We start from the raw sequence: 13,982 nt of genomic DNA on the forward strand, positions 1-13,982 counted from the left end.
AAAAATTTAAATAAATTTTTCTTTTTTTATCCTGTTTAATTTAATCTTTATATTTTTATTTTAAATCAATTAAATTTCAATAATTAAAATGTTATTTGTTATTTTTTATATTATATAATCTTGACGTGAATGGATGAAAGTATTGTATAATTATGTTATCATGTTATATAAACATGTTATGTTATAATCTATGAAAATTTTTTTTTTTTGAAAAACAATATATTAAGACATATTAACATATTACATTAAATCACACAATATAAAATATTAAGTGACATTTTAATTAATAAAAATTAATTATAAAATTTTATTTAATTTAAATAAAAATATAAAATTTTGATGATATACAATAAAAGAATTAAAATTTAATTGAATTTTTTTTAATACTATACTTAAAGAAATTAACGAACGAGCACATAAACAACTCAAAATGTCAAAATCGGAAGGATTCAATTTCGCGCCTGACCCGACCCGGCGGTGCAATTTTTTATTTTTATTCTCAGGTGAAGGAAAGAGCCCGCACGCGCGCTAATTTTTTCTAGTAATTATGGTTTTGCCCTTTTGCTTTTAAACAGTTTTTTTTTTTTTTTTATTGTTCCTTTTGTTTTCTTTTGATCCTTCAAATTCTCTCCTGGCTCTCGCTCTATTTCTCAACCATTTTGTCTCAAATGTTTTAATAGGTAATTGTAATCTTTCTCTCTCTTTCTCATCATCTTTAAATATTATTCTCACATCTATAAAATGAATTTTATATACTCATATGGCAAATTATGATCTTAACCTATGCAAATCCTTTTTTTAATTAATAATTTTTGGCTGATCTAAATTATGAATCTTGTTAGATTCAATCTTTCATCTCTTTGAAATTTCCAAATCAATTGTTTATGATTTTGGTGCCATGTTATTTTTCAGGTTTGGATTCGTTGGATGAGGTGAAACAAAGCAAAAGCTGAATTTGGGAGAGTCAATCGAAAAGATCGGTGTTATTTGAAAGAATTTAATTTGAAGAGAGTGTAATAAGTAAACTAATTTGAAAATGGAGTCATCAACGTCGTCGAATCAAACGGAGTTCGATTACTTGTTCAAGTTGCTGATGATAGGAGATTCAGGAGTTGGAAAAAGTAGTCTTCTTTTAAGTTTCACCTCTGATTCCTTTGAGGAACTCTCTCCCACTATTGGTTAGTATTCTTTTTTAACTGTATTTCATTCAAACTGTTCTTTTTTTTAATGTCTTGTGATTTGTAATGGCATTGTCTTGATCTCTGGAACTCGAAATATGTAGGCTTGTTTGGTTGTTGCTTTTGTTATTTATTTTTTCTTTTTAGAGCAAGAAGTTGGTTAACAAACACTATTTTTGAGGAAAATATAAACTTTTTTTTTTGCAGAGCAAAATGTTTGATTTTACTGCAAGTATGTGAGAATTGATGGTTGCTTGTGTTACTTGCATTTTGTTTTTTTTTTTTTTTCGTGTAGAGTGCATAATCATAATTGGTTAAAAATAAGTGAAATAATACAATGTAATATCCATTTTTAACATAAGTTTACCATACAAAAGTAAGTTCATGCATTTTGTTCACCTAAACAACATTGCATTTTGATTTTCAAATTCTTCATGTATATATGGCTTCCTTTGGTTTCCAGATTTGCAATTTACTCTTTGGCTTTTGCTTTCGGTAGAAGCAAAAAGCAAGAAGTAAAAGAAAGAACCAAATGTTTCTTATTTTGATCATGCAAAATTATCAAAATGGTTAAGACTAGAGCTTCCGATACTGAATTTTAGTTCCTGTTGGGTCTCAAATGTTGGATGTTCTGCGCAAAATTCTGAAGCTCATTATTTGTTTTATAGTTTTATCAGCAATGTAGTGGAGATTTTCATTTTCATTTTTGTTCTTGAGATTGTTTGTATTATAAAAAAGAAAAGAAAATGTGATGAGTGAACAGTAAGTGGAATCTTCTTTTATCTGAAACCAAGTATGTGCTGGTGAGTCTTAAAACTTGTTCTATGATCATAAACCATGCAATTACTGTAACCGACAACATGTTAAACCTAATGTTCATCAAACTGAACACAAATCATTAATCTGCTTACCCATCTTGTGTCCTGATTTACAACTCTACTTGTTTCATTATGTAGGTGTTGATTTTAAGGTAAAATATGTGAATGCTGGGGGTAAGAAGCTGAAACTTGCAATCTGGGATACAGGTAAACCTAAAGTTTGCTAATATGTTATTTCTTTTCTTTTCTTGTTATTTTATTTTAAATATTCCTATATGATCCTAGTGGATTTTTGATGATTACTGGATTCTCTACTTTTGTGCTATATAACTTGATATTCTCATCTATTTTTTTAGACTTCACTTGTTCTTATATAGTCCTGGTAGAAAATTTTCATGTCAGATTGACATCATCAACCTTGTTGGTTGTACTACTTTTCTTGCTTTCTTTCGCTGTTAGTTCATTAACTTATCAAATTTTTGTTGAGCTTCTCTGGAATGGTTTCCTTTTTTTAACTGTTCAAAACACAAGCCCTCAGCTAACCTGTATTTGGTGAGTGCAAAGGTGTTTTAGAATAATAGGGAAGGATTATGTCAAGTGGAGGTGCTAGTAGAGAATCACAAGGGTTTCATTATTAGCTTTCTGACAATCAACTTATCAAATCAAATATTAACCTGAGATTAGTTGCCTCTGAGAGTTTGAGTTTAGTTAGGGAAGTTGGTATGTTACATCAAGATTTATGTTATGAAGACACGAAATATGTTAAATTTTATTCTTTGAAATTCCATCACGTAGGCTTTTTCCATTGGTGGCATTCATTTTTCTTTCACACCCTAAATTGACATGCTTTTGTAATTTTTTAAAAAAGAAGGCCAAGAAGCAAAAAGGCACTGTATACCCGGTATATCGGGCTTGTTCATGATGGAATCTTAAGCACCTGTGGGCTGGGACAGACAATTGCATGTATGGAGCTGAGCTCTGTGTTTGCATTAAAAATGTCATTGTAAGGCCTGGAGGATTTTTGAACCAATTGCACTTTTAATGGAAACATATTTTTCTACCTTGGAACAATTGTGGTTTGTTCCTCATTTTTTTTCCCTACAGAATCTTTGAATTGAGATGCAAGCATCTGCTAAGTGGAAATATTTGTGTTAGAAGCAAGTTATATGGTAATTGTTATATCAGTCTTTGCATCATCTAGTTTGGCTAGACCTGCTTGTTAGAATTAGATTGCCCAATTTGGCCTTTAGTGCTTGAGCTTATTGCTATAAGAATCCTTATTAATCTCGTTATCCGCTTTGTGATGTAAATCAGTTTTGCATGATCATATTTTTCAATTTTATTGCTTATGACTTGCTCCATGTAGGGGAAACTTATCTTTGTTAAATGTGTTGATTATGCAGCTGGGCAGGAAAGATTCAGAACATTGACAAGTTCTTACTACAGAGGGGCACAAGGGGTCATTTTGGGTAATTATTTTTCTTTTTTTTACATGTGTAACAATGCCCCTCTCACAAATACTGTGTCCTTTATTCTTTAGTCTCTTGGGAAAATTCCTGCTTTGATTCCTCAGTACAGAATATCTTTTTGTTAAAAAAATGTGGAAGTGAAACAAGCACTGTTTTGCCTCTAATGTATTTTTCTTTCATTTTTAGCCTTCTCTCTTACTCTCTCTCTCCCCCCCTAAAAAACACAAAAGCACATATTTTGTTGGTGTTCCTCTGCATATAGTGGAGACAGTGAGAAGGAACTGACTTGAAACCATGAAACTGTTAAGTAGATAAAGTCGTGTTTATGTCAACTTAAAATGTACTTTTTCTCTTGTTTGGGTTTTTGTGCTAGCTATCATGTTTACATGTTGCCGTGGCCTGGTTTAAGTGATTGATTGTTTTCATCTTCTTTGTATCTATACAAGTTCCTGCATTCTTAAGTTTTTTCCTCCTAATCAGCGTAGAATTTAGATGATTAACATCTTCACATGATTAAGATCAGATTTCAAGTCTAAGCTCAGTAAGTGTGCAGTAGTATATGTTGTTTTGTGGTTAGCTCAGTGATCATTTTAATGACATAGTAATCATTTTCTGCTCTTAACTTGTTCGGAGAATCACAATATCGTTTCCTCCTATGCAACAGTTTATGATGTAACACGGAGGGACACATTTACAAATCTTTCTGAAGTCTGGACCAAGGAAATCGAACTCTACTCAACAAATCAAGACTGCATCAAGATGCTTGTTGGAAACAAAGTTGACAAGGTAACTTTGCAGAGATCTATGAATACTTATGTTTCCTCACTGCATTATGATGTTTAGTCTGGGTTCCAAACGTGTTTTCACTTTAGTAATTTGTTTTAGGTTCTCGCTCTCTCCTTGGCCATTCTTTCCCCTCACCACACTGATCTTTGTCTCTTCTGATACATAGTTGTTGTTCTTGTCTATAACACCAATGGAACGGCAAATTAAGTAATTTTTTTAACATTTTGAGTCTTGGTGAGGAATGTGAATTGTCTGTGCTGTTATCCTTCATCAATAGACTCACATTTACACTATGGTTGGTAAGAAGGAAAGAGGAAGGAAAGAAAGGGAGCGGAAGGAAAATAGTGTTTCTTTCCTTTCCTTCCTTTGTTCGGTACAAGGCAATAGGAGTAGGGAAGGAGAATGGATGGATTTGCACCTTTTCTTTCCCTCCAAATCTAATTCTTCCAAATTGGAAGGAATAGACTCTTTCTAATTAAGTTAATCATTTTATTTACAATTTTACCCCTAGTCTCTTTCTTTCCCTCTATTTTCCATCTTTCATGCCATATTCAAGAAAGGAAAAACAACTTTTCTTCCTCTCCTAATTTTTTTTCCTTTCCTCAACTTCTTCCCTTCCCTCCATTTTCCTACTAAACATAGTGTTATTGTAAAAACTGAACTTCATAAAAGCACTATGTTCAATCAGATAGTTATATGATATAATTGTAAGTTTTTTCTTATATTTGGAGCAACATAGCTTTATGTCCATATCCAATTTGAAGTTTTTGATGTGTCCAGTGTGGGCATGTTAAAAAATGAAGAGTTGGAGTCAGTGTGATGAAGATGCCCCCTTTTTTTCTCCTCCCTCTTGCTCTGGCATACTTCCATGTTTGGAGTGTATACAAACCACATGGTTACATAACAGATCAATGTTGAGTTGGTGACACCTTATAGCTCATCTGAGGAAACCAACCAATGATATTGTTACTGTAGTCCTATTGATGCAGGACAATAACATGCTTATTTAGAGATTTCTTTCATTAAGTTTGTATATTTTTATGTTTTCAATTGTAATGTTTAGTATTTAGGGAACTATCACTGCATTCATGGTTATATTTGGTATTTCATATTTGTATTAACATTTATGGTGCACTTTATAAGTGCTTGTGATATTCCAGTTTTATGTATCTTTTGATATTATGAACTCCTAAGATTTGAGCCATTGGGATTGGTTTCTCTCTTTCTGTCCCCACTATTTACTCTCTGTTTTGCCTTTCTTTCTAATTTATTCTCTCTCTTTCCCACCCTTTGTTCTGCACCCAATATCACAATTATTTTCCATCTGTTGTCTGAGATTATTTTTTATATCTGTATCATTAAATGCTTTTCAGGAAAGTGAGAGGGTTGTGACAAAGAAGGAGGGAATAAACTTTGCTAGAGAATATGGTTGCCTTTTCATTGAATGCAGCGCTAAAACGCGTATTAATGTACAACAATGCTTTGAAGAGCTTGTTTTGAAGGTATTGAAATTAACCACTATTTTGTTCTGACATTTATGTCTTGGTGCCCCGAAACAAATTGCAGCATGCATGTGGGCTGTAGAGTGCAATTGTATCAAGATAGTTTAAGCTGAAATTTTAGGGTTGTTGGACTGTTGATTGCTCTTTTATATTCTTCAAGGAATGGAATGATGGCATGAGCCCTACATTGACAATGAGATGACATTCTTTTGCAGATTCTAGATACTCCTAGCCTTTTAGCTGAGGGCTCCAAAGGTGTCAAAAAGAACATATTTAAACAGAAGCCGCCTCAACCAGATGCATCCACAAGCAGTTGTTGCTGATATTATGATTCTTTAATTTACACTCCCGAATCTCTAACCTGAGTGAGGTGGTTCTCCCAGTTCTGACTCACAATTATTTACGGTCCATGTAATCTCTTTGATATGAAACATACCGTCCATGTAATATAGCATTGTTTGAGAATCCTGTTTACTTTCCCGGTCATCTTGGGTAGAAGTCTGCCTTATCTGGTCATTGTTAACTTCGAACTTTTGAATTCAATATGTGATGCAATTTACAGTGATGGATTATGTTATTTTGGTTGATCACAGGCAGCCCTGCAGTTTGTACTTCAGTAGAACAGCTCTTCGATGATCGTCAATCGACCTCCTTCAGTATGTTAAATAATCCTATTTTATTATACGGTAAATTCTATATGGAATTCTTGTGTTCTGACATTTTGCTGACAATATACCTTGAGGATTTTTTTTTTTCAAATGAAACCTTGTGCTTTACAAATGTTTTCTAAGATTAACGGTGTTAAATTTTAAACTAAATTTTAATGAAAGGACAATAAAATCTTTATATTTAAAAATCTAATTTCTTGCATTTAATCTTAAATTGTTAAATTCTTTTTCACACTCGATTTTAATCATTAATCAAAGAATCCATATAAAGAAAATTATTCTAAGAAGATGAACGCTGGATATAGCTTTTGTCAAAATTCTTAGCCGTATATGTACCTTGCCCCTTAACCATTCCAACTTAAATGATCAAATGTTGCACTTGTCTTTGCCTGCTTAACAAAGTATCCCATCGGCCTTTATTAATTTTTTTTAAACTTTCCTGTTATTCGTTTCTAGTACGTGGTCAGATATTTTATATCATATTTAAGTCGAAGGTTGAGATCAAATTTTTGTAAAAGGGGTTATTAAAGAGTCTTTTAAGTTGGTGAGAATGGATTCCACACACTTTCTTACCTGCGAAGTGTATATTTTACATTTTAGGGATAAAATTTAGAATCCTTCACTGAATTTAGAAATTATTTCTAATGGTACCTAAGCAAACTTATAAAATTTAAAAAATAACTAACTAATTCTATGGTAAATAGAATAATATTTCAATCATCTTAACACACCATGAACTGACCTTGTACCTTAAAACTTAAGTCTGAAATAATGTCATGCAAGAAAGAAACTAAAGGAAATTAAGGCCTATAGTTCCTAAATTCTAGATCCTGATTCCTAACGCTTATAGATCAAAAAATTGAGAGGAAAAATCGAAATTGTGCGAGACACTTGGAAGTTTGTCCATCGAACGGAATGAACGGAACGGAGGTATGGATGATGGTAATGGTTCCAGTACTGTCATCTGCTGCATCAAATTCTCATCATAATAATCAGAAATGCTGTTCGGAAACATTATAGAATTTTGCTCCAACATGGAATCATCATAGAAACTTCCCAGAGAGGTAGCAAGTCCTTTGAAAGGACCACCATGCTCTTCCAACTCGTGATCATGTCCCCATTCACTGAAAGCCATGAATCCTTGTGCAAAACCATCTGCTGTTTCACCCAAAACATACCCTGAAGCCTCTCTCTCCAACTCAACAGCCTTGTTCCCTGATTCAGGTTGAACCTCACTGTCCGACTCTTGGTTTTGGGTACTGGCAGCCTGCCGAGAACCACAACTTTTCATAGATTTATCCATCTTTTTATAAATTTTGCATAACACCCAATCATCCAGCTGCAAGAAATTCAATAAAATAGAATATTTGTACCACAAAGGAAGGAAAAAAACTGATATGTGCTTATATATTTTGCATATCCATCTGATCTTAATTATATTTTGAATTGATTGAAGTTTTCTTTTTTAGATTTAATTTATGTCTTTAATTAGGTCACATTTACCTATCAAATAAGGTAAAATTAAAAGTATTTAAATGATAGTAGTAAATAAGAGGAATAACTAATTACTCGCATATCATCTTTGTTGAGATTGGATATTTTTGGAGGATCTTTGAGTCGGAATTCATGCATCATCCAATCAGTCTTTTGTCCCTTGGGTGGTTTCCCTCTGTAGAAAACCAAGGCCTTCCTATATCCAACTTCAACCCCTCGGAACTTAAGCACTCTGTCTGCTCCCGTGGCTTTCCAATATCCATCGCCAGCTGCTCGCCTTGGTCGAGACCCATTCCTATATTTTTTGTCTCTCGGTGTGAAAAAGTACCATTCTCCTTCCCCATATGACTTATTTTGCTCTATAAGTTACCAAACATTCCTTTGATAAATCTAATCTTATCTCGATATATATAAACTTTTAAAAATAAAACTAATTTCAACCTCACAGATAAATATAATCAAATCTATATAATCGATATTTACGAAAAAAAACATGTTAATATAAATTATAATCATAATTAAAAGTATAATTAAGTTAAATAAACCAGCATCGATGGTGAAGTTAAATCAGATGTACACGTTCAACATGAACTTAAATAGTTAAATAATTATCACTATATAATTATCAAGTACCAAAGAATGACCAGACCAAAGGCTAGTTACTCTCTTCATTGGAATAACGATAAATAATTCTCACTCGCAGGAACCTGAAAACAAAGTTCAATCACAACTGAAGGAGAAGAGGGCGTAGCATGTTAAAGATCTAGACACGTAAACAACCCCTTTTAAGTAATCGCTGCCCTAAGAATTAACCTGGAAATACTGAAAAGCATTAGGAATAAGAAGAATGTAGGAGAGAGATAATACAGCATTTGAACAATAAATTTCCATCCAACTAGTTTACTCTATTCAATGATTATAAATTATGAAAAGATGAGAAACGAAGAAAGAGTGGGTATGTACCAACGAGGGTCTCAGGATTGTACTTGTACAATTGAACCTCCTTGATCCTGTTGGGTGGTAATGGCTTGTTGAACAGCTTGTTCTTCAAGTAATGAACGACGAGTTCTTCATCACGAGGCTTGAAGCGATACCCGGGCGGGAACGATTTAAAGAATTTTTCAACGTCTTCTGGAGGCTCGCTTTTGCATGGCAGAGACATTGCATGCGGATTGGAAAACGAAGGAAGATCAGTTAGCCATTCCTACTCTAAATCAAAAGTTAACAGTTGAAGTAGTATTTGATAAGGTAAGTGATAGGCGCAAATATATATATGTAAATATGTAAATATGAGTTTAATGGGATGTATATTACATTTAAAGTGAAAGAGACGTGGATAACTATGACTACTTATGTGGGCAAATCCTATCTCTATTATTTCTCACGATGGAAAGAAACCTAGGGTTGAGTGTAACGCATATCTAGGGTAATGTTTTTTTATCATTTTACAAGAAAATTGGAAAATAGTCCATCTCTATTGTGACGGGCAAAATTTAACTCAATTATCTCAAGAAATGAATAAGCTTGAAATGGTTAATTTCTGAATTTTATAAAATTTAAAATTCAGGTTGGTTATGATACCTATTATGTAGTGTTAAGATAATTTATTTATTTTTAAGTCATATAAGATTAAACTTATATACATCCTTTCTAACTTTTGTTTTATCTTTTTTTTTTTTTAAAAAAGATAAAGATTAATAAGATCCATATAGGTTGAATTGCTTTGCTTGATTCATTTAGAATCTCATATTTTTATACCGTATTCTACAAGATTGCGCTAGGGTAAAAAATTAGACTTTCTAGGAGATCAATTGTTAAGGTAAAATATTGCCTTTTAGGAGATCAATTGTTGTATTGATTATGAAATATTTGTAAAGGCATAATCAATAATTGAGGAAGTCCATGCATTTCTTTAAGCGTTTGGGTTCTATGCAAAATTAATTATTTGGTCTGAACAAAATCAATTTCATTCTATGCAAAATTTGTACAAAGCATCTACTTGTTTAGTTCTAATAATTTGTTTGGCCTGGGATTAACTTCTACTGTTTTTGTACAGCATTACATGGACTATTAAGTATCATATATTGTTACTTCTTGTCACGAAAAAATTTGCCACAGTTAAGCAATTTCGCTAATTCATTGCCAGCATTGTAGTTATATACATTAATTATAAAAGAAGATGTTTTACCACTATAAAAGAGACCACATTCATGCAAAAGAAGTACAATAGTTATATACATAATAAATACAAGTTGAATGACTGTAGGAGAGCTGGATTTGAATATTCTCGATCAAGTTGCTTAGAGATCGGGCTCGATCACAGCCAGGATGACATCCACAGACCGGAATTGGCATTCAAAGCTGACAAATACACCTGAATGCCAATGCCTGATATGTATTAAGTTACAATAATCCTCTTGTTCTCCCATAAAGGTCGTCTCTAGCATTATGCCAGAAGAAATAATCACTATTGTCAAGCAACCATGAAATCTGGAATTGAAGCTTTAGAAAGTAACAAGACATGTCCATTCTACCTCTTCTTCATGATGCGCACACCATTGGTGCACAACATTGATTGCAAGTGAGCTAGACATTAGGTTATAGTCAATAGCAGCGCTCTGATCATCATGAGACTTTTAGCTCAGTGACTAAACAAGCTACTATTCTAGATTTTTTAACACTGGCAGCAGTTAAATGTTTGTTTTCAGGTTTTCTTAGCATTAGCAGTAATTAAAGATTAGTTTTTGAGTCAATTTGATGTTGATAATGTTTATTTGAATGGTGATAGAAACCACTTACATGGATTTTCTCGAAAGGGCGTATGTTTCCAATTGGAAGAATATTCAGTGGAGGCGAGTTGACGGAGTTTTGACCGAATTGACGGGTGGGTCGAATATTGAGTGGTGGCGAAATGACAGGTGGGTCGGGTTTTATATTCCAAGTCAAAGCTGTCTGGTCTCACTTGACACAGGAAGTTCCAGAGTGGTTATTTGCACCCAACTTAAATCTTCTAGAAATCGTGTTGGATCAATTTCTACCAGAATTCAAACTCGTCGCAGTTGTTGTCATCGGGGATTTATTTATCGTGTGGATAAAAATTATTCCTTTTAGATTTTATATCTTTGATTTATTTATCAGATACTTTTTGAATCTCTTTAAAAACATATAATAATTTTAGAAAGATTTGGTTTTCTATTGTATTTTGAATATGGGAACTTGCATTACTGAAAATATTATTTTATATAAAGATTTGATCTCTTATTTGAATTTGATAAATTGAAAAATGTTAGGATTTTTTTCGATAACCTTTAACCTTATAATAAATATGTATATGATTATAGAACACTTCGGAATTTGCGTACAATTTGAGCTGGATGTCATCATATCAAGCAATATTGGCCTAAATTTTGTTTGTGGCTCTAAACGGATGTTTAAAAAAAAAAAAACAACAAAAACCCAAACTGCCAGAACTTTGGTATGGTAAGGAAACAGAACAGAGGAGGCAATGAGTGCATTCAAAGCACCAATTTTCCATCTCCTCTCCTCATCAAATCCCAACACTGAAACCCTCAAAAACCCTTTGTTAAACCCTGAAACCACCACCAGGCGCTTCCTTCTCTTCTCACTCCCTCTTTCCACTGTTTCCACTCTTTTCATCCTTCCAAGCAGTACTCCTGGCACTAGAGGTTGCAGTAGTAAGCTTGAGCCCAGCTACATGAGTGCTTTAGCTGCGAGTTTTAACCCGGTGAGCCAGGCTGAGAGAGACGCCAGCGCCGTCATTACCCGGAGAGTATCTGAAGGTGTAGAGTTGTTGGAGAGAGGGAAGGAGTTGCAGGCTCAGGGTGACTTCCCCAAAGCTCTTCAAATCTTTACCACGGTACCCTTTAAAATGAATTGCTGTATAAAAAATATTTGGCTTCGTTTTGTTGGGCTTGCACTCATACTTTATATAATATCTGGATTGTGATAGTTTACATGCTTCAATTTTCTATAATCACAAAATTCTTCCTAATTTGCGTAATGTAGAAATGAAAGCCATTATGTAGTCATGTTGTTAGAACTTAAACATAATTGGACAGTTTACTAGCTTAAGCTGCATTTGGTATAATTGGCCACCCAACTATCCTTTTGATTAAGGCTTGTTAAATTGCAATATCATAGTGACAGATTTTGACTCTACATGGTTTTTGTACAGTTGCAACCATTATTCTTCTTTCTTTCTAATGGTTTTCTCGGAAGTTTTTTTTGTCTCAATTCAAAGAATTGGAAATGATGTCCTTTCCAATTACAATCATGACCCTTGATTTATTTTGTGTGTTTGAGATTAAATTTATGTACGATATGCTCTCATCTATTTCATCATGTTTATGTATTTACAATTCAGATCATTCAACTTTAGTGATAAAACATGAATATTGGTATTAAGCTTCTGCATTTGCCAAAATACTCCTCAGCATCTTCTATGCTTCAATTTAGTTCCAGAAGCTGTATGCCATGACCATCCCACAATATTTGCATGGAACTAAGAATTTGCATATGGTTAAGAGAAAGTGATATGGAGAACGTAAATGTTCAACAGAGGAGAGAGTGTTTTCAAACAGTTTGCTTTGCAGGATTTACTGTGATTCCAATAGAATTTACTCATTTTAATCATTTGCCTCCTGTTATGGGTGCTTCAAGCATCATTTCCCCCTCTTGTTTTTCTTTCAACCTTTCTAAACAAAAGGGAAAAGAAAAAGAATAATTGATATTGAAACAACAAACTAAGAGATTTTCCTACTATTCCCACCTCTTAGCCTGATAAATGTTTATGGAGGCAATTTATTGACTGGGATATTTATATTCTATAATGGAAACTAATTCATTCCACCAATCAAAAAGATGCCTGAGCATGGTGCTTCCCATTAAAGGTAATCCTGATGTGATTACTTTCATCTAAATGTCATAACAAAGAAAGTAGATATTTTAATTCTGTTGTCATAAGGCCTCTCTTTCCTTGCATACTTCATTTCATTGCACATAGTATTTAATCCTTTTGATTCCACTATACAGAAATCTGCTGCTGAGGATATGAAGAAACCAATCATGCTACATACATATCTGAATACTTATTATTTTTTGCACTGATGATGTGTATGCAGTTAGACAACATGCTTGTGCTTGTGAAGTTGTGATGCAGACTATGTGAATAAATTTTCACCACTCCCTTCACTTCTGAATCTGCTTTCAGGTGGTTGAAAATTATAAAGATTTTGCATTCTCAGACTATGCAAGAGTTGGTAGGGCATTGGCCTTATATGAGGTTGGGGACAGAGAGGAAGCCATTGCAGAGATGGAGGATGTTTCAATATCTTTAAAGGGATATCCAGGTACTTTCAAAGAGTTTAAGTTCACAGGCTATTGACAATTAGGAACTTTTCTCATTTAATATGTTTGTTTTTTCTACAGAAGTACATGCAGCTCTTGCAGCAGCCTTATACGTGGACAAACATGCACCACTGCTAGCGGAAAATCAGTTTGCGATTGCAACTCTGCTTGATCCTCACTTTACAGATATCTCATACGTTGTAGAAACAAAGCATTGGCCTCCAAGTTTGGTTAGTTCTTTGCAACACTTCATCACACTTTCGTAGGGGTTCTTGTTATATATCAGTACATGCCTAGTTATCAATCTCAAAATATATTTGATAAATTGTTATCAAGAATAACCTTTTTCTAGTTTGAAGTTTTATACTAAGATAAATCATTATTGTAATATTCCATTACTTTATGGTTTTGGTGAAAATCATACATGAGAATACACACATTCAGCTGATACATGCTCTTCCCACTGGTTTTTTTGGCTAATGTTTTCATCTGTTGAGGGCGAGGGAAGAAACATGCAATTTTATCACCATGTTAAAAGGTGAAGACTGGAGATGTTGAGATTCTTTAATTTTTTTCTTCCTTGTAGCTTCTAATCGTCTCTGGTTCTACCAGCTTTCCTTTTTTTAACTGCAAGGCTTTGTCATGACTCATGAGCAATGAAATTATAAGAATTGCATTCTTTCTCATCCTGATCAAGCTA

At 33.5% G+C, this 13,982-nt stretch overlaps 3 protein-coding genes across 4 annotated transcripts; 2 read left to right on the forward strand and 1 right to left on the reverse strand.

Annotated features, from left to right (window-relative positions):
* LOC18611875 (ras-related protein RABC1) lies at positions 574-6,512 on the forward strand. 2 transcript variants are annotated; one of them, XM_007048346.2, is made up of 8 exons: positions 574-680; positions 913-1,178; positions 2,135-2,203; positions 3,400-3,465; positions 4,130-4,251; positions 5,625-5,753; positions 5,969-6,123; positions 6,347-6,512. In XM_007048346.2, the coding sequence occupies exons 2-7, from the start codon at positions 1,037-1,039 to the stop codon at positions 6,074-6,076; spliced, it is 636 nt and encodes a 211-aa protein (XP_007048408.2). In that variant the 5' UTR covers positions 574-680; positions 913-1,036; the 3' UTR covers positions 6,077-6,123; positions 6,347-6,512. The 2 variants fall into 2 exon arrangements, with proteins under 2 accessions (XP_007048408.2, XP_017971467.1); XM_018115978.1 differs by lacking the exon at positions 6,347-6,512 and having other exon boundaries at positions 5,969-6,340.
* Positions 7,100-9,162, reverse strand: LOC18611877 (NAC domain-containing protein 67). The gene is made up of 3 exons (XM_007048348.2): positions 8,879-9,162; positions 7,991-8,274; positions 7,100-7,760 (listed from the first exon to the last, which is right to left on the reverse strand). Exons 1-3 carry the CDS (start codon positions 9,075-9,077, stop codon positions 7,266-7,268), a joined length of 978 nt encoding a protein of 325 aa, XP_007048410.2. The 5' UTR covers positions 9,078-9,162; the 3' UTR covers positions 7,100-7,265.
* LOC18611879 lies at positions 11,285-13,848 on the forward strand. The gene is made up of 3 exons (XM_007048350.2): positions 11,285-11,792; positions 13,146-13,284; positions 13,364-13,848. Exons 1-3 carry the CDS (start codon positions 11,421-11,423, stop codon positions 13,546-13,548), a joined length of 696 nt encoding a protein of 231 aa, XP_007048412.2. The 5' UTR covers positions 11,285-11,420; the 3' UTR covers positions 13,549-13,848.

The sequence above is a fragment of the Theobroma cacao genome, chromosome 1, assembly GCF_000208745.1.
Source record: "Theobroma cacao cultivar B97-61/B2 chromosome 1, Criollo_cocoa_genome_V2, whole genome shotgun sequence".
Lineage (NCBI taxonomy): Eukaryota > Viridiplantae > Streptophyta > Magnoliopsida > Malvales > Malvaceae > Theobroma > Theobroma cacao.